The following is a 20,786-nucleotide window of genomic DNA, read 5'->3' on the forward strand; positions in this document are numbered from 1 at the left end:
CTCACAGGAAGTACTCACTGCTCCTTCGTTTGTACTCCCAGAACCCATTTACAGGCCTCTATTACGACACCTGTAAACATTGTACAATAGCTATTTGTTCCTGTGCCCTTCTTCCACCTCCCACTAGACTGTGACCTTTTCTCAGACAAGTCCTAAGCTGAGGACACCAGCAACTCAACAAATGCTTCTAGAAGTGAAAATGAAATTTACTGCTGTGCAAACTCCTATGTGTCTTACCTTAACAAGAACCCATTAAAGGTGATTGCCCAGGCCAGGCCTTGTGGCTCATGCCTGTAATCCCAGCACTTTGGGAGGCCAAGGCAGGCGGATCACCTGAGGTCAGGAGTTCAAGACCAGCCTGGCCAACATGGTGAAACCCTGTCTCCACTAAAGATAGAAAAATTAGCAGGGTGTGGTGGCGGGCACCTGTAATCCCAGCTACTTGGGAGGTTGACAAGGGAGAATCACTTGAACCTGGGAGACAGAGGTTGCAGTGAGCCATGATCATGCCATTGCACCCCAGCCTAGGTGACAGTGTGAGACTCCATCTCAAAATAAATAAATAAATAAAAAGTGATTGCTCAGCCTTATCTGATAGAAGGAAGGATCAGTCACTTTCCATGGTCAGATACACTCACCCACTTATCGCTGGGACTCTATAGTGTTATGAGTTGGGGTGGAGGGGACCTAAGGGCAGAAATACAGTATAATAAATTTTAATTTATATTTTTAAAAGGTTGTAACACATAGATATAGTTGTTTAGGGAATAGAAAACAGAATGATACACAAGAAACTGTTAATCATGCATGAAAATGGATACAGGCTAGGAGGTTATATACGGGCTTTGATTTTTCATTCTACACCTTTCTGTGATGCTGAAATTTTTGTCATGAGTCTCTGTCACTTTTTGAAGAAATAAGAGATTAAAACAATTCCTGTGACTGCATCTTAAGTGAACCAACTAAAATTAGGTTGATGTTTACCAAAAGATGTGCTAGAGTCTCACTACAATGTTCATAGCAGCATCATTAAAAATAGCTAAAACTGGAAACTGCCCAAATGTTCACTAACAGTAAAATGGGTAAATGAGTTGTAATATACTCATACAATGGAATACTATACAGCAATGAGAATGAATGAAATATAACTACATACTACAAAACGAATGAATATCCCAAACCTAATGTTGAAGAAAAGAAGCCAGACACCACATTATACACTGTATGATTCCATGTATATAAAGTACAAAAACAGGCAAAACTGAGTGGTGATGTCAGAAGCCAAGATGGTGGCTATCCTCGTAGGGAAAGGGATTTAGCAATCGGTAAGGGCTATGAAGGCGGCTTTTGGTGGGATGAGGAAGGGAGCCGGGGGTGTTCTGTTTCTTAATATTGGTATTGAATGCACATAGGTGCTTACTTTGTGAAAACTCATAGAGTTATATATTTACGATTTGTGTATTTTCCTGTATATGTTATACTTCAATTAAAAAGTAAACATGCAAAACAGGCCCAAATTGAGACGGCTGAACATTCCTTTACATCAAGCTGATAATCTCTCTTGAGAGCTGGATGCCGATCTTACAGCCTCCTAGAAATAAATACAGGTCAGCATGGAGATAGGAGTGAAACTGTGCCCCCTGATCATTTCATGAGCGCTAGTGTCTTGCACCCAAGTAGAGCCTTAGGACAGGAAGGAACAGACAGAGAACCTGGATGCCTTCAGGGCTGTCCTGGGATGGGATGCTGTTCTCATATTGTATATCTTTAGGCATATAGTTTGGCCTCTTGAGAGGAGAGAAGGCAGAGAAGGGAGAGGAGCGGGGATGAGAAGAGGTTTTCAGATGGGTCTGGTTTAAATTGAGGCTGCCTCCTGCCCCAGAGCCAAGAGGCAGGCAAGACAGACTATTAGCAAGAAACATGATGGGGAGAGGAGGGAAGAGGATGTATACTTCCTTTTAAACACTCACTGTGGTTATCTGGTTTGACATGGCCATGAGTGGGAAGATGCCTCAGGCGAAAAGGGCAGACTGGACCCCCCATTTGAAGCCAAGCGATCAAATCCACTGATGGGACATTTGTTCTGGGGGCTCAATTGTCAGTTGGCCATGGTTGATCTTCCCTTTGTCCAACTCAAAATAAATACAGCCCACTCCACAGGCCCAGCAGAGCCTCAGCAGAGGTGGGCGTCTACAGACCAAGCCAAGAGCTGAAAGAACCACCCGCCTTACCACCCGCTCTCCAGCTGCCACATTGAAGCAGGCCCATGAAGAAGCCCCGCTCCAGCCCTGCCAGCCCCTTAGTCTCTTCCAGTGGAGCTGCAGGAGAGGCTGAAGCAAGGCCTTTCGTAGCTTGAGATAGGCAAGTTCTGAGTCAGCCTGTTCCTGCTGTAGGAGCCGAAGTCCAAGGAGGGCACCAAAGGGGTTAACCCCTGGTCACATAAAACTCACCACCAAGGGCATAAAAGGAAGCAAAAAGAGGACTCTGAGCGGTCAAAATAGATTTTGCCAAGTCTACACATCCAAGTTTGTCCACTTCCTCATTGGAGGGGATGCTTTTGCTGCCACTCAGAACCTGTGGACTCTTTCTCTATGCCCATTGCAAACATACTTGGTTTGCTGGTTTCCACGCCCATGGCAGATCACAGGCAGAAAATTACAACAGATGTGAGGGGCTAGAGAAGCATGTGCTGAATGCATCGTGATGTTCTGATTAACAACCTGACATTGGAAAGGGAGCAGGAAAACTCGGAAGATCCAACACAGGATCCACCAAAAGTCCAGTAGCCTAAGGCTCTTTCATGGGGGACAGGCAGTCCTTCAAATTTCTCAGAGGTAGGGAAGGATGCAGGCGTGTGACTGGCTCTAGGAGCTCTTCCCTGCATGGCGAGACCAAAGGACTCAGGAGGCCTGGGAGGGATTGCAGGGTCCCATGGGTGCTGCGAAGATTCTGCTGCAGAGCTGGACTCAGTTTTGAAGTCAAGGAGAAGCCATGGGAAGTTTCCTAAGATTTCCACCTCTTTCTCTCCCTCCCTCCCTCCCTCCCTCCCTCTCTCTCTCTCTCTCTCTCTCTCTCTCTTTCTTTCTTTCTTTCTTTTTTGAGGTGGAGTCTCGCTCTGTCTCCCAGGCTGGAGTGCAGTGGCATGATCTTGGCTCACTGCAAGCTCCGCCTCAGTTCAAGTGATTCTCCTGCCTCAGCCTCCCAAGTAGCTGGGATTACAGGCACACGCCATCATGCCTGGCCAATTTTTGTGTTTTTAGTAGAGATGGGGTTTCACCATGTTGACCAGGCTGGTTTCAAACTCCTGACCTCAAGTGATCGGCCTGCCTCAGCCTCCCAAAGTGCTGGGATTACAGGTGTGAGCCACCGTGCCCGGCCAGTTGTATCTTTTTAAAGTTGTGGGCTTAAGAAATAAACCTGTCAGCCATCAGAAATCTAAATAGGACATGCTCTTCCAGGTTTTCTTGATAGTGGCTGTTTCATAAGAATTGAAAGTCAGAAGGAGACAGGAGAAAGGACGTCTTCAAGCTCAGTCAAGAGCCAGGAGAGGAATAAGGTCCCCCAGGCTGGCTGGATCCGAGGGTCAAGAACATGCATTCTGTCAGAGACCTGACTTGCTCCTTTCTAACTGAGAAAACTCAGACGTGGTTTTAAACCTCTCACTTTGAAACTCAGTTTTCATATCAGCAAACTGGGTGTTATTACCACCTCTAAAAGAGATTGGGCATATTAAATGAAACACTGTAGTATGTAAAGTGTCTAGCACAGAGCCTGGCATATTGGAGATGCTCAGTAAACATCATTTCTATTCTCTTTCTAAAGTGGCTTTCATGAAGACAAATCCTTGCCAGCCCAGGACAATAATTCAGAAGACTGGCTGGAGTTGCTGAAGCAGGTTCCTAAGGAAGCACAGCAGCTCTCATTGGAGTGGCAAGCAAGCAGCCAAAGCCCTGAGGGCAAGGTGAGGGGCAAGATGACAAAGTGAGAGAATGCAGGAACTAAGGCAACAGAGCAGAGCGAATAAGAGCAAGGACTCTGTTCAGGATCTACATTCGGTGCCTAACTCCAACTCTTACTAGCTGTGTGACCTTGGGCAAGTTACCTAACCTCTCTGTGCCTCACTTTCATCTATAAAATGAGGAGAATAATGATATCTGCATCACAGGGTCATTAGGATGATCAAGTGGGTTAATATAAGCAAAGCCCCTAAACAGAGCCTGGCACAGGGAAGTGTTCTTGCAGTGCTGGCTGCTGTCATTAAGCACACACAGCTTCCGCAGGGCAGCAGACTGGCTACTGGGCAGGCCCTAGGGGAGCAGGCTCTGCTGCTTGGGCACACTCCCTTTTTTACTACGTGCTAGCTATGTGGCCTGGAACAACTGATTGAACCTTTCTCTACCTAAACTTTCTCATCTATGAAAAGTGGAGGTGATGATAATAGTACCTCCCTCAGAGGGCTATTGTTGGGACTAACTGTGTCAAGCCATGTGGAGTGTTTAGCAAAGTGTCTGGCTCATATTAAGTACTCAGTAAATGTCAGCTATTACTATTCCCCGGCTAGAAGGAACCCTGAAGACAATATGGCCCTATTTTTTAAAGAGACATTGAAGCTAACATATGTTCTTTTCCCCCTTAAGTTTCTAGGGCCTTTATTTCTGAATTTTAGAAAGGAAGATAGGATTCTTTATGTCTCCCTTAAATAAACACATTTCAGTACCTTTTTTTTTTTTTTTTCTGGAAACGAAATCTCACTCTGTCTCCCAGGCTGGAGTGCAGTGGCATGATCTTAGCTCACTGCAACCTCCATCTCCCAAGTTCAAGCAATTCTTTTGCCTCAGTCTCCCGAGTAGCTGGATTCCAGACATGCATCACGACGCCTGGACAATTTTTGTATTTTTAGGTGAGACGGGGTTTCACCATGTTGGCCAGGCTGGTCTCAAAATCCTGACCTCAGGTGATCCGCCTACCTGGGCCTCTCAAAGTGCTGGGAATACAGGCGTGAGCCACCACGCATGGTCAACATTTCAGTACCTTTTTGACCCTTTCCTCAAATCCCTTCCTTCCCCCCATACAAGAATGGGAAAGGACTCTAGCAGCAGTGTAGTCCACACCCCAACCTCTAGGCAGGCCTACACTCACCCCAGCATTTCTAACAGAGAAAGAGGAGGCATTTTCCCAGTATGAGAGACCAGGATCATGATGCTTCCATATTTCCTACCATCATTTTGGTGATCAGCTCAAGACAGAGTTGCCTGCCTTATACGGTAACTTGTTTTTGGCATTTTAGGGGAAAATTCTAAAAGCAGTCCTCTAACGGGTAACAGTTCTCAGGCTTGGGGCAAGGTCTTTCTTTTCTATTCTTCTACACGATTTCCCTCTAGACACACTGCAAATTGAGTTTAAAGAACAAGGGTCTGATTAACGTGCTGTGATTGAGTTTTGCTACTGCCAGAGGACAAAGGCTAGATTGACATTAGATGAATGTTCCAGAGGACTGGTCTCTCTTTTTGTTTTCTTTTCCAATCCTGTTTCTCTCCTGGAGGAGAGGGAATGATAATGAGAACACATGCTTGTTCGACAAAACCTCCCATGTAAGCAATGTTCCTAGGAGGGAAGACTCGATGTAATAGACAAAGAACTTCTAAACCCTTAACTCTTATAAAGGCAAAGATAACAAGAGAAGAAGAGGAGCCGGGGAGGTAAATCATAAAGAGAAGCAAAGAGAAGAAGGAAGAAGAGTGGTGAGAAGATATCAGTAAATATTTAACAATGAGGAACCCACCCTGGGCCCCGGAGCTGGCTCAGATCATCACAGGTTGTACTCTGACTTTTAATGCTTCGGCCAAGATGGCTGTGCCAAGAGTTGTACCCCTTGTCCAGCACAAAGCTCCAAATTCCCAGAATCAGAGACTCTGAGAGATGCAACAATCCTCGGAGTTCTTCTATCCTGGAAAATGCGTTAGTCCCTCTACCCTATCCCTAAATCTTTCTGCATAAATGCTTCCCATGATGGGAGACTCATGGCCAGATACAGTCTTCCTTTGTTGGACCACTCCAGACATCCCAGAGTCCTTCCTAACCCTATTCGGAGCTAAAATCTGCCTCCTTTGACTTTGACCAGCTCTGCCTTTTACCACTCTGGGTTGAAATGATGTTTCCTGGTGGTCGCTGAAGAGAGGCACATGGTAGGTCCCCCATATATGGGCTCTGGGATGTGACCACCTTGTTTCCTATCCAAGTTCAGCAACTTACTTTCAAGCACTGTGACCACTAGCAAACTAATCTTTCTCAGCCTTAGTTTCTCAACTATATATTATAGAATGGAGATATTAATAGTCTGACCCGACCACTTTGGTACTATTATTATGAGAATTAAATGAGATAATCTGTGAAGAATTGTATATAACATGAACAAGTCATATATAAAGTGCTGAGTAAACTTCAGATACTGAAGTTACACAGTAGACTGTGGGCTCCTCCAAGGCAAAGACTGGGTCTTATTCATCTCTGCAACTTTTTTGCCTGGCACGAGGTCTGGCTGAATATTTGGTACCAGATAAATGTTTACTGGATGACTAAATAATCTAAATAATTAATTGGCAATTACTCTATTCTGGTGTAAATCCCTACACATGATCATGTGTTCAAGACAAGCTTTTTTGAAAAAAATCTATCACCCAATCCTCCTCTGCCCCAACTGAGCCACTATTTGTTACTACTCAACCCAGAACTATCCCACTTCTCTTTCCAAGGTGGAGTGGAGAGACTTGGCTTGAGGCAAAGGTCACAAGAGCCAAACTCCAGGCATCAGGTCCAACCCTGTGAGGAAGTTGCTGTGAAGCATGCTGCACTGTTTTCCTGTAGCCAAAGTTATAAAGTGTGATTGATGTGTTACGGTTTAGATGGTGAGGATATGTGGCTCCGTGGGCTGTAAGCCTTCCAGAGGGCTGGGGCCTGAGAGACTTAAGGGAAGAGGAGTAAGAAAGCCCCTTTGGGAAAATGAGTGTAGAGAGCAGGATGTCATGGGATGGGATAGGAGAGGAGTGGGAGTAGGAGTAGACAAAGTTGGGGAGGAGGAGGATCTGGGAGCTTACCTGAGCCCTTCATCTAGCTAGGGAGATAGAGCTCTCAGGAACGTCAGCAATAAGCTCAGAGCACAACTGTACTAGTGTAAAATCTCCAGCCACCAAACAGGAATGGTACCACTTGGAGAAAGAAAAAGGGCACTAAGGGAAAACTGGAGTCAGAAGCAAAACGTTCTACGGGGAAACTAGATCTCAAGGAACCGCTAGTTACATGTTCAGAGCACTTGCCATCCATCAACTCATGCCCATTTCAGTCTTTCAAAGTCAACAGCTCCAGCGTGCCTGGTCAGTGCTGAGCCCAGGACTCAACACCTGTGCTGCAGGTTGCTTTGGTGCACGCCAACATTTCAAAGACTATAAACGACAGACCAAGTGTCCACTCTGTTTAAGAGACACAAGTGGAGATAGGAAAGAAGGTAGGCAACCTTTGACTTACATGTAGGGGTGGCCCCAGAGTTGGCCACCCTGGGACCCCCATTGCTAGGGGCTCTCTCTATCACTTAGCATCTTTCCTCCCCACCGATGGCATGCAGCGTGAATGGCAGGGCACTCCAGCAGGACGAGAACAGAGCTCCGTCACAGGCCCCCAGCATCCCCGAGGAGAAGATAGAGCCGCCCGGCGGCCTTCACAGGAGGGGATAAGGGGGCGGAGAGGGGAGGGGGTTGTTTGTTTATTTGTTTCCTGGAACACCCTGTTAAGAATCTCAGCAATTGCAGTTAGTGCCCTATCGTTTGGCAAGCAGAGCCGCTTCTCGTCGTTCCCAGCTGCACGGGATCTAATTCGCAAATACACCATCTTGCATTCAATACTTAAATGGAAAACAAGCAGCCCGGGGAGGGAAGCAAAAAGTCTAACTCTGCATGCCCGTTTCGAAGGGATTTAGGTTTCCAGGTCGGTGGACTGGCTGCCGCTGTCCCCGGAGAGGATTTCTTTGAGCCCGAACCCTGTCTCACCTCGACTACAGAACCCACTCTGGCGGAGGTTACGAGCCGCAATTAAAGAGAAAACGGGATTTGGTTGGGCCTTAGGCCTTGCCAGTACAAAATAGTAACTAAAATCTGTTTGGGAGCTGAGATTTTAAAAGGAGATGCTGCTTATTCTTCCCACTGGAAACCTGGTTAAAAGAAATTAAGGCCTCTCTTAAAGGTAACTAAGATTAGAGGGCTCCGTTTCCGTTTTCTGTGTTTCTGTGGGCTAAACGCCCAGGTCGGTCAGCGAGTTTCTCTGTGTGGAATGACGAATTCCTCTCCCCTGAATTCTAAAATGATAACTTTGCTTGGTGCTGCAGCTGCGAACGTCTGGCGCCAAGCGACCCAATTCTGGTCGGGGCTTTGCTGGATGTGAGAAGTGGGGGTGAGTGGGTAAGGGGGAAGAGTCGTGCCTCGGTGAAAAGTCGGCAGAGCGGCGAGAAGGGAAGTAACGGCGGCTCCTCCTGGCCTCGGCCCCTTTAAGTGCTTCACTGACTCAGCTAAGCTTCCCCCTCAGGTCGCGTTTTTTATGAATGAAAAACGTCCTTACATTCATTATATAAACAAGCCTGTGCTGATTGGCCAATGGCCCCCGGTGCATAAATTATGTAAAACAGACCCCTGAGGGGGTGGAGAGAGATGCATCGTTGGCCAATGGGGGCCGGAGTTAATGGGGCGGCTTGGTTGGATTTGCCCGCAGACAGGGTAAACAAGAGGTGATGGACAGCCGCGGGAACGGCCTCGGGCCAATGGGAACAAGGCTGGGCTAGGGCCGCGGGCCAATGGCGGCGGGCGGAGCAGCGGGCCGCGGGGGGCCGGGCCAGCGCTCCAGCCTGGTTGGCAGCTGCGGCGCAGAGTCCAGCCGCTGGTGCGCGGAGCGGTTCACCGTCTTCGGAGCGGTTCGGCCCAGCCTTTAACCCAGGCGCCCAGGCTCGGTGCGCGCGTGCGTGAGCGCGCCTGCGCCGCCGGGGCCGCTGCAAGGGGAGGAGAGCGGCCGCCTCAGGTGAGTGGGCTTTGCGGGGGCAGGAGGGAGAGCAGAAGGGGCGTCCGGCCACGGGTCCGACAGGCCCAGCTGGCTAGAGTTCACGGGTTGATTCAGAATCTTCAAAGTCGGGGTGCAGTACCTGGGGTGTTCAAAGTCGGGGTGCAGTACCTGGGGTGACCCCCCCGGGTTGACCGCCCCCTCCCCCCTGCGGCTCGGTCCAGTTTGGTTCCTGGGAGGCGCCGGGCGGGTGCGGCTAACGGTTCCGGAGCGCGGGGAGAGCGGCTTTCCACACGTCGTGGGGGAGGCGCGCGGGAGCGCGAGTGCGGGGGCTCCCGAGTAGATGGGGGATCGCGGAGTTGCGAGGCTTTCGCAGTCTCTGGAGATTCGAGAGCCCCGAGGGGACTTGGAGGCTCGCGAGAAGAGACGCTTGGCGGAGCTCCGCAGTTGGGAGGAGGGGGCGGGAAGCAGTTTGAGGGGAATGTCTGAGAGGCGCTGCCCCCCAGAGCACCGGGAGGGGGTAAATGACATAGGCAAGTGCAGCCTGCGGGGGCGGGGGTCGACCAGGAACTTAACGCAGGCCTTGCAAGTTTCAGGTAGTGGAAAGTGGACATGCAGTCGCCCTGCTCCCACCTAGCAGGCTGAGGGCGTCGGGCTGTGTTGCGACTCGAGAAAAATCGGGGCGCACCGGAACAGCGGCCTGAGGATGGTGGGGATAACACGGGTGTGGAGGGAGCAGCACCGAAAGATGCTGGAGCCTCGCAGTGGATTAGGGTTCTGGCCGCATTTTCAGAAGGTGGAGAAAACTCGGGGCGGGGAACTGAACTCCTGGTCGAGGAGGGGGTGCCAAGGAGAGCTGTTGGGGGTGGGAGGGATTGGAAGTGGCTGGTAGCGCCGGCCGCAGCACCTCGTTTTTATGAATGTGGGTGACTTTATGAATGAAGCGGGTTTCTTTCGTTGGCTCGCTGCTCCCTGCGGCTTTTTTTTCTTCCCTTTTTGTGAATGAAGCATTGAGCTTTCTTCCTAAAACGCTGGGGTGAGGGGCCTGCGTCGGAGGCTGGGCGTGCGTTGGAAGTGGGGGCGGGGGCGCAGCTGAAGGAGTTTTCATGAATGGGGAAGGCTGGGAATTGGGTGGAAGTGTGTCTTATTTTGTGAATGGGGCCCAGCGCGAGAGATCCAGTTACAGCCTCTACCTGATGTGGCGGCCGCGGCTCGCTATCCCATTCATAAAACTGGGCCCGCTGCGCGCTACAGGGGAGGGGCCTAGATCGCGCCGCTGCGCTGTGCTAAAGTTTTCCTGGGGGCACCCGGGGCGCGGGTGGTGGGGGGGGGCAAAGGAAGTGGTTTAAACTCCTGGATGAACTCGAGCCTTTCCTTCAGGCTTTTTAAAAAATTATACTTGGAATACAGTTTTTCTAACCTTGGAATGTCTCTTTTCGGTTCATTTATGGCAGTTTATTTCTTTTAATTTTTTAGAAATTTTTTTTTGCTCTTCCGGGTGAAGTATTTCATCACGAGACTGAAAAATATCTCCCCCTCCCGTCTCCTACTGGTTGTCCCCTTCCCCCTAACAAACATTCACAAAATGTCTAAGGCCACGATTTAATCTGACAGACTTTCATAAGCGACAGAGCACACTCTTTCATGCCCCCTCAACTCACTGCTGAGGTTTCTCAAATTTTGTATACGGTTTGGTGGCATTTGAGAGAGGTATTATTCTGAACGTTTCTTGTGCTGTTTGGACAGGGCACGCAGGCAGGCTGGCGCGAGTGTTTTTCTAGGAAGTTACGAACTGTGTGCTATTTTGCTCCTCTCTTTCCTTTGACTTTGAAAATAATCTGATTCCTTGGGCCAAAGTGCTGAGGAGGAGGCTGGCTGTGAAGGGTTTCCTTGTATCCTGCTCACTTATGAAAAATTTGATATGCTACACATAGTGTGAAAAACAAATTGGATGGAATTGCTTACCGGGGGAAAGTTTCCTGTTTAAAATGTGTGTATATGTTAAACAAAAGAAATTGGCCTTTAAGCATTTTGAATTGCTTAGAGCTGGAGCGAGTGAAATTAATGTTTTTCTACCTTTTGTTGACTTAGCGGTGTTTTTATTTGGAGAATAAAAGTGTTTAGGAAGATGGTACCTTCCTAAAATTGTTACTTTATTCCACTCACGTTAGAAATTTTCTCCCTTCTAACCACCCCACCCTTTTTCCCCAGACTCAACACTTAACTAGTCCTGAAATGAGTTTCATTTGGGGGGCGGGGTGGGGGTTATGTCTAGAAAAAATGACTACACTATAAGAAACAGCCTAAGTTTTAAAAGACCTTTGGTAGAGATGCATTGTACCACATGCAATGGAATTAGTTTTTTTAATCCATTACTTTTCATAGGCATTTTATTCTTTTAGAAGTTGGAGATGTCACAAATATCTCTGTAAGTAACCAGGGAGATATTTGTGACATTACAGATGCTATATCTATTTAGACCTCTTTTAAATAAAGAGTTGTGTGTGAAGATAAGTATACCTCTGATCAATTTATTCTAGGAACTATATATAGTGTTTTAACACTGACCTACAAAATGCTTTTAGAAACACCATGTATGTCAGGTCTTTAATTGCCAATAATTTGGAATGCTTAAACCCAGTTTCTCTGCTTCCTGACACTGTACTGTTAAAAATTAAATTATCTCTGTTTTAAAAACTCTACTACAAATGCCCTGGAGTATATGAGGGAATCTTGAAATCACCCTTTTATAATGAAAATAAAGGTTTTTGTTTTGTTTTGTTTTGTTTTGGTAGAGGACAGACAGTAGCAAATCTGTAATTTTAATGGTTTAAAAAAGAAAGAAAAAATGATGACTGGGTAAATGGATTTGGCACAAAGTACATCGTGTACCTCTGATACCATTAATCAAACCCGTGTTTGGTCCGTAAAGCTTGCACCTTGAGTAAGTTTTAAGTACTTCGCAGAAGGGTAATAATTTTGCACAGGCCCTAAAAAAAGGGCAATCTAAAATTGTTTCCCCCCTCTTAGTTTCTTTTCCCCACCTCTTAGTTAAAATCTCCCAAATTCATATTACAGGAGGATCCCTTTTCCCCCAGAAATTACTCAATGCTGAAACCTCTCAAAGTGATATTAGAGACGCTGAAAGCACCATGGATGGGTTTTATGATCAGCAAGTCCCTTTTATGGTCCCAGGGGTAAGTTTATGTGGCTTTTGGTTTGTTTTGTCCTCCCTCTCCAATATGACTCTTCCCCCTGTTGGTTTAGTGAGTCGACCCCCTTTGGACCTCTTTACTACACTTGAGCCTTCACTTTCTGTTGGCCTCTTTCAGAAATCTCGATCTGAGGAATGTAGAGGGCGGCCTGTGATTGACAGAAAGAGGAAGTTTTTGGACACAGATCTGGCTCACGATTCTGAAGGTAGTAAAGCTTTCCCTGCCTATGTTGTGGCTTGCCTGCTCCCATTGACAGTAGCATGTAGATTCTTCCCTGTCTTCTCCCTAGCAGAAGAAATATCCTCATTCTGGGGTCTTCTGTTTTCAATTTCAGAGCTGTTTCAGGATCTCAGTCAACTTCAAGAGGCTTGGTTAGCTGAAGGCAAGTTTCATGGATGTCCTATTTTCCATATAAAACATTTTACTGTGCTTTTTAATAAACCTTAAAGGTCTAAAATAAAAATCTGTTTTCCAGCACAAGTTCCTGATGATGAACAGTTTGTCCCAGATTTTCAGTCTGATAACTGTAAGTACCTTTCTGGTGATGGCACATTTGTTCTGAAATTGTTTGGTCTTAGATCATCCATGTCTAGAATATGCTTTTTTCAGCTATGGCCAGATTTAGACAGTAGTATGCATTTAGTTTCTTCTAATAATTCAGAATTAACCCTGAAAATTTTATTTCTTATTAAAATTATTTCTAAAGTGTTCTACTGTATTGCAGGTAAGACTTACTGAACATAATTTTATCCTAAATTTCTTTTTCCTTAAGAATATTGTAAAGCTGATTGGGCGCAGTGGCTCACGCCTGTAATCCCAGGACTTTAGGAGGCTGAGGAGGGCAGATCACTTGAGGTCAGGCATTCAGGACCAGCCTGGCCAACATGGGGAAACCCCATCTCTACTAAAAATACAAAAATTAGCCAGGCTTGGTGGCGGGCACCTATAATCCAAGCTACTCAGGAGGCTGAGGCAGGAGAATCACTTAAATCCAGAAGACGGAGGTTGCAGTGAGCTGAGATCGCGTCACTGCACTCCAGCCTGGGCAACAGAGCAAGGCTCCATCTCAAAAAAAAAAAAAAAAAGGATATTGCAAAGTTTTAAGCTCAAAATTATAAATTAACTGACATAATATATATGGTGTTGGGCCAAGCATCTATTAATCACGCATTGTTTTGTGGCTTTTTGGGGGTTTGTTTTATAAATTAAGTCCTTGATGTGAATCATGAACCTGATATTTCTCTTTTTCTTAAAGGTGCAGAAAATAGTTAATGGAAAACTCCAGTTAACTTTGGCTTCATCCAACAGTTGTCAATTTTGTCTCTACTCCTAAGCTGACAAGGGGTGGTCACAGAGTGGCCTGATTTACTCTTACTTTTCATGTAGTTGCTGTGGCTTTTCTGTTCAGAGAAGAGAAACTTTTCCTTAAAATGGTCACTAAGCGCTCATTACTAGAGATAAAATGCAGTGGGAAGCTCAAAAGATGGTTTTCAGCACTGGCAGGGGCATGGTTACTCTGCACTGATCATTTGGGGCTGTCCTCAACAGGTTTGGAAGCTTTTATGGTCTAGGCGGAGTTATCAAGGACAAAGCTGGCTGATGAAATTTGAGCAGCACAGGGCTGCTCTAGAGAGCATTAGTCACTGGCGAATGAGCAGGTTTAAGAGAGGCCTGGAGAAAATGCTGCCTCTCTTGAGAGTTGCATCATAGAGAAATTCATGTCTCTTAGTCATAGTTTATAATAGCAAGCACCTGAGCCACCATGCAAGGACTCAATTTCTCATTTTGGACCAACAGATTCTTCCCAGCTTTGTTTTATCTCTGGGTAGGTGGGTGTATGTGTGTAAAAATGCCAGTGGAGAGACAGTATCTTAGGTCTGTCTCTAAGTAAAAAGCTGGGTATTCCAAATCTTTTAAATGTAAGAACAGAGGTAGCAGCTAAACATTCCTTAATGATAGGCCTCATGTCCAAGGCACAATGCCATGAAACTGTAAAAGGGAATAAACTGTGTAACACACACATGCATGGTTACCTTAGCTTTGTCACAGCTTGCTGTGGATGTGTTCTATAGGAGAGTAAATGCATGTTAATTATTGCCCTTTGATTGCTTTCATGGGGAAGCCTGCCACTGAAAGACTAAAGATAACCCAAAGTGTGTGTGTGTGTGTGTGTGTGTGTGTGTGTGTTTGCAAGATGAAAGACAGGGTTTGTAATCCAACTTTGTTCTGTGTTGACAATTTGGCCCAGCCTTTCCAGTTCTTGCTCAAAGCAGCATAAACTGCAGTCTGTTTGGGAGGTGGCTTTCTTGGCAGAGGTTCTTTGAAATGCTTTTATGACACTTTTGTTTGTTTCTCTGTAACCCAAAAGAGTTAAAAGGGAGATGAGATGGCTGCATTCAGATTGATTGCATGTGCTGAAGCAAGGGTATGTTCTTTGTCAGCAAGCAGGATTTATATTTGGAGAGATTTTTATCTGTGGGAATAGGCTAAAGTGAAGAAATCAATAAATGTGTTTTGGCTCTTTAGAAATAATTTCTGCTCAGCAAATAGAATGTTCTAAGTTCCTTAATTAAAATTCTGTACCTTAAATGGAGGTAATTTGGGAGATGTTTCTGCTTACCAAGTATGATTTTTTTTTAACTTTGCTTACTTTTTGTTTTAACTGCCTAAGGTTGAGCCTTTCTATCTTTTAAGGATATAAAAGATGGTTGACTAGCCTAGAAAAGGTCTTCTAATGATTCTTTCCCTCTAACTTTATTTCTTGAGGTAGAGCTTCAAGAAGGGATAGATTCAAGTAGAATAACTTGCCTAAGAAGCGAGGCAAGAACACAAATGTGGGTGGTGCATCTTTGAGCCCTTCATTCTTGCTGTTATGTTTTCCTGTAGTTCAGACTGACAGCCAGAAGCATGAGGAGGAGCTGGCAGAGCCCACAGCTGGCTGCATGCACTTAACTTTTCCATGAGCACTTTCCACAGCCTCGAGTTCAGGACCAGCTTCACTCCAGTCATTTTCTGGAAGAGCCCGTGATTTTTTTCAGGGGCGAGAAAAATCTCATTCAAATTTAATGAAACCTTATGAGTTGGTTTGACTCACTTAACCAATGAATATAAGCCAAACTTAGATTTGCCAGGAGAAAGCAAACCGGTTTTTTTTTTTTTTTTCTTTTTTTTGAGAGAGTTTTGCTCTTGTCACCCAGGCTGGAGTACAATGGCGCAATCTCGGCTCACTCACTAGGATGTCTGCCTCCCGGGTTCGATCATTTCTTCTGCCTCAGCCTCCCAAGTAGCTGGGATTACAGGCACCTACCACCACACCTGGCTAATTTTTGTATTTTTAGTAGAGATGGGGTTTCACCATGATTTCCAGGCTGGTCTTGAACTCCTGACCTCTGGTGATCCACCCACCTCAGCCTCCCAGAGTGCTGGAATTACAGGTGTGAGCCACCATCCCCGGCCTGTAACAAATATTCTTACTGGTAGCCACTGGTAATAGACTTTCCTATTAATAATGATTTGATAATTTTCCATTGTATATGTATAAATTTATTGTATACATGAAAGAAAGAGAATAGAAATGTAGGTAATTTTTTATTTTGGAATGTCAGTTTTAAAGATTATGGCCTTTTTTTTCTCTAAACACTAAAAGTTCAACTTCTAAAGATACTATATTTTGTAAGTTTCTCAGAATTGGGTTTCCTGCCCATAGGTATACATCCTTAAGTCTGATTTGAGTGAAAGAAACCATTGCTTTTATATCTTATAGAAATGCCCAGCTTACTTCTAGCTGTACAGATTTCACCTCTACCTCACACATACAGATATCAGTAAAGCATGGAAACTCCTAAAGGTCAAATTCAAGGGAATAGAAATCTATAGATCATAGGGATTCTACCAGTGTACCTCATTGTCCTTTGGTCCTAAGAGGTAACCCTGAAGATCTCAGATTGCTTGAGTTGGATGTCCCTTGTAGAGACAGTCTTGCCCAGCCCCCTCCTTTCACAGCTATTTCCAGATAGCTGGAGAGACTGACCAGTAGTGGGGGCAAATGGGAAGGATTAGGTGATGTAAGAAAAAGATAAATATTCTTAAAGAAGCTCTCACAAAGCTGCAGAGCCAGGGAGTAGTGGCATGTTCAAGTGTATTCAGGGCTCTCCATTATTTTAGATAGCTAGAGATGGCGTTCAGGAAAGCATCAGGGAGACCTCTGGCTGTCCAATTCAGCAGTCACTTCTCTTCTGTGATCCTGAGAAAGTTATTCAATACCTTGATGCTTTGAGTTTTTCCGTCTAGGATTTGGAAGAGAGAGAACAATTATAAAAGAAAAAAAATTATTAAAAAACTGACATTTAGGCTCACACCTGTAACCCCAGCGCTTTGGGAGGCCAAGTCAGGAGGATCACTTGAGCCTAGGAATTCAAGGTTACAGTTGCAGCGAGTAGGGATCACACCACTGTACCCCAGCCTAGGTACCAGAGCAAGACCCTATTTCTAAAAAACAAAAACAAAAAAAAAAACTGCCATGTTTCCTAGAAGACACCTTTAGTGTGTCTACAGATAAAACTGTGTATATATGTCCTTCATATGAAGAAGTGTTTGTGCATGTGTGTATATCTACGTAAGTGTGTATGTAGCTAAATGTGTACCTTAACACATAGAGCTACTAAACCAGGGAATCTGGGTCAGTGCATAGATGTGTGTACATCTTTACTACACATTTTCATAGAACTAACTGTGCCTTGGATAAGATTGGAACTCAAGAATGTTTCAAAGTGGGGGTAAGGTGATGTGTTCCATTCATTTTTCTGAACTGTTGGGGTACTTAAAGAGTGTATTACTCAATTTTAGCATATATAAATAGCAGTTTTTTTAATATACATTTCGGGTCTGATTTTTAATCTCATTTATTTCATTTATGATATTGTAAATATATACCTGTTAGCATCTTGAATAACTAAGATATTTTATGCTGAGTAGAGAGCATGATAAAAATCTTATTTCAAAATCATGGCCTCCATACCAAATATAGCCTAGAGAATTGTTTTAAGATCCAGATGACCCCATTTTCCCCTTGAAGTGTTCTTTTAAGATCTGTGTTTCAAAAAGAATGGAACAACTGGAGGAAGTACAAGTAATTTCCTAAGGACCAGCTAATTAACTGATAAAATCGACTTTTCATAAATACATTGCAATAGACGGCTGGGGAAATAGGATTAACTGTTAATGACAGCCCTTGAGCCTAAAACACATTGATCTTAATCCTGTTTCACGATGAGATTATTCAGCTGGATTTCTTTATTAATGTGTGAGGTTAGTATAGTAGAGGCAGTGCCTTTCCTTTGGAGAGGGTACATCATTTTGGTCTTTGGTCCTAGGTGTGGTGTAGCAAAACACCACATTTTCCTGCTTGGGCCACCTCTATTCGAAAGGATCATCCTAAAGTCTTCTTGTTTGGCAAGGTAAGAAAGAAAACAGTGGGCTCTTAGAGGTTTGAGGGAAAACAAGGCCATCGGTTTATACTTTTCAGGAGTCAGTAGTTCTGAAGGTAGAAAAGAATGCTGAAGAAAGTGTGAGGAAAACATGGAGGAGAGATTCTTTGACTCCAGGTTTTACAGTGTTACTTTCAAAGTCTTTGTTAGCTAGCCCAGTACCTTACTGCTGGGAGGGTGCTAAATGATTTGAAATCCTTCCTGTTTTGATAGCCTCAAAGATTCCTAGACTCAGTATTCTCAAGGACCCCAGACCTACAGTACCCATTTACTTAAAGGAGCCATCTGTTTTACAAAATCTGCTTTCGTCTACCTTTAATTCAGTTAGACTTATTTAAACTGAATTTTTTCTCTTACCCTTCTGTGTCTCTGTGCTGTTAGTCATCTAACAAAACCCAGTAGGCTTACCAGTCCTTTGTATTTGGTGAGAAAGACTTGGGATGGGGAGTTACATGTGTGTCAGGATCACTTGTGTAGGTGCCAGAAGTAACAAAATCCTGGCATCCATCAAGAAATTACCATTTATCCCCTCCTCTTTCAGCATTCTTCAGTTTTACAAGAGTAAGACATGGGTAGCATAATGAAGCTGAAAATTTGTACTGTCTCCCATTTCTACCATCTAGTAGTATCATTGTTTTAATTTCAGCCCCAGAAAAAAAAGTTTCTTGTGGGGTGGGGTGTGTGATTCTCTGCCGAGAAACTGTTCCCTCCACACGTTTCTTGGGTTTTAGTGGTGGTAAAGTACATCCAGCCTCAGAGGCTGACAGCCCCCTCTCGGGCATACGGCTGCCCTTGAGGCAGCTTGGGCCCCATCTGTGCCCTGGCACACAGTGCTTCTCCACTTGGAATCCAAGGAGCTCAGAGGCTTGTCATGTTGCAGCTCCCAGCTCTTGGACAAGTGCCAGGCATGCTGATGCCATTACCGGATTAGGTTGCTTTTTTAAAAATTTATTTTGTGAACTCATCAAGCTCATTTAACAGAGGCTTTGGTCGTCAGTTTCTATCATTGTCCTGTCCCTCTAGACTTGGCTTAAAGGAGTGGCAAGAAACCAGGCCCCTAGTATGTGCCCGCACTAGTTAGAGGGTGTATGTATAAATTATAACCATAATGTAAGTACACCTTTGGGCCTGGCAGGAAAATGACAGTGGGCTAGCAACTCAGATGTTAAAGGGAAAAGAATTCCACATAAGAGGACTCTGCATAGAAAATAAAGGGTGCTCCCTTGTTTAAAAAGAAAGAAGCATCTAGGGGAAAATTGAAGCAGAGAGTGCAAGATTCCAGGGAGCAGGATAAGATCTAGTTATTAAAAGGCCAGGAGTTTGAGGCTGATCTGAAGAGCCAAGGCATGGATTGGGGATTCTGTGGTCAGAAGAACTTCAGAGAAATGCTTCCAGTGGCACTGAGCTCGCTGGAGGGGACGTGAGGGCAGGCAGTGAGAAGTATACATAAGATATTTGAAAAGAGCCAAATATGTGATAAAAAAAGGAAACGACCATGAGCTCAAATGTATCTCCTGCATTCATTCTTTTCATAAAGAAGTATGCTTTTCCTTGAAATAAAGTCTGGTGGTCAGACCGGCTCCATCAGCTTTCCCTCAGGGTGATTATTGAAGGTTTGGAAAAAATACCTAAGAAACGAAACCAGTTTTTTTGCCTTGTACTTTGCAAAGTCTCAGTGTAGATTTCACCCTCCAACCTTAGATCTCCACATTCTTCCCTTTTGATGTCTCATGAGCATTCAGGAGGGTATTCGAACTCTTCAGGCTGGATCCAAAGCTAAAAAAGGAACTGTGAAATTGTTGTAATAGGTAGCTTGTCCCCTCCTCTGCAGCCAGAAAATCTAGTAGTGTCTCCAGAGCCCTCCTCCCCTGGGGAGGAAGCCAGGTGGCTCCCGACGCAGCTACCAGCAGTGAATGGGAAAGAAAGTCTGGAGAGGCAGGCTTCCAGAGAAAGCTGTCCCCTAATGCAAACCAGCTTACCCTGGGGCAGGAGAAATACCACTGAAGTCTCTTTCTCTCAGCTGGTAGCTACAGCCGGATTCTGAACCGAGTGGCACATGATAGTTTTTCTTTTGCCTTTCCCCTTTTGCCAGAGGCCACTTTCTGACCTTACTTCTAGCGGACTTTTGCACACCCTTGCAGATTTCCACAAGGGTCGTGGCTATTTGAATCCTAGGAAGGGTGCACAGCAGGCAAGAGCCCCTGCCGTGTCTGAATTTCTTACATAAACACAGCATACTGAGCGAGCAAGCGTCCCTGCGGCGACAGCTGGGCGCTGAGCACTATTAGGTCTGCCCCAGCTAGCAGAGCTGCAGATTCCCCCTCTTGCCTGAATGGAGCATTCCAAATTGGTTGTGAATGGAGGGCGGGGCTCACTTGCAGACTTTTTCAATGAATAACCAGACCCCATTGTGCAGACTGTGGAAAAACAACCAACTCAAACAACACTGGGACTGTTAGAAATATGCTTGTGATTGGCAGCTTGGAGAGCCTCCAAAATTAGTTTCCTTTGGCTTCCCTGCTGCTCCCTGTTCTCCAAGCCTGGGCTTAATGGGGTTTGAGTTTTCTTTTAAGTGCTCACTTTAACCCTTAAACTGCCGGGCTGATGGCCTGGGTTTCTGGGGAAGAGCTGCTACTAACCTACAAAGCCAGTGAAACCCACTCCCCTTTCTTTGTCTCTCATTTTAGACGGTAGCTGTCTAAAGGGAGTGATAATAGAGGAGAGGGTGGTTTAGCTTCCCCTGGAGAGGGAGGTGTTGAGACTTGATCTGAGGCTGTTACCCTTTTATCTCCTTCCCGTGGGGTTGTGGCTTTAGCTCCCCATTGAGGATTCCTGCCTGCTCTTCTCCTCTGACCTCCAGTCTACTCCAGGCCTGAGTAGCCCAGATGTTTGCCTGCCACGACACAGATACTTCTTGCTTAGGCTTACAGTTTTAACATGGGGGAGACAAAGTTGTAGTTTCTCTTCTCCTTTGCCTTCACTCCTGTTTAATTTTCCACTGTGGTCAGGTAAGTATCATTTTTTTTTTTTTTTTTTTTTTTTTTTTTTT

The 20,786-nt window shown here is 45.2% G+C and overlaps 1 protein-coding gene across 2 annotated transcripts in view; it reads left to right on the top strand.

Annotated features, from left to right (window-relative positions):
• The first annotated feature begins 8,907 nt into the window (after window positions 1-8,907).
• Window positions 8,908-20,786, top strand: part of ETV5 (ETS variant transcription factor 5) — a 61,605-nt gene continuing 49,726 nt past the window's right edge. Inside the window, exons 1-5 of one of the 2 annotated variants that reach the window (XM_023187668.2) lie at window positions 8,908-9,057; window positions 12,115-12,233; window positions 12,369-12,456; window positions 12,586-12,633; window positions 12,727-12,777. In XM_023187668.2, coding sequence (XP_023043436.1) covers window positions 12,189-12,233; window positions 12,369-12,456; window positions 12,586-12,633; window positions 12,727-12,777 — 232 coding nt within the window. In that variant the 5' untranslated portion in view covers window positions 8,908-9,057; window positions 12,115-12,188. Of the gene's footprint in view, window positions 9,058-9,458; window positions 9,570-12,114; window positions 12,234-12,368; window positions 12,457-12,585; window positions 12,634-12,726; window positions 12,778-20,786 lie in introns of those variants that run through there. The other variant, XM_023187667.1, reaches the window with a different exon arrangement.

Source organism: Piliocolobus tephrosceles, chromosome 2, assembly GCF_002776525.5.
Source record: "Piliocolobus tephrosceles isolate RC106 chromosome 2, ASM277652v3, whole genome shotgun sequence".
NCBI classification, from domain to species: domain Eukaryota; kingdom Metazoa; phylum Chordata; class Mammalia; order Primates; family Cercopithecidae; genus Piliocolobus; species Piliocolobus tephrosceles.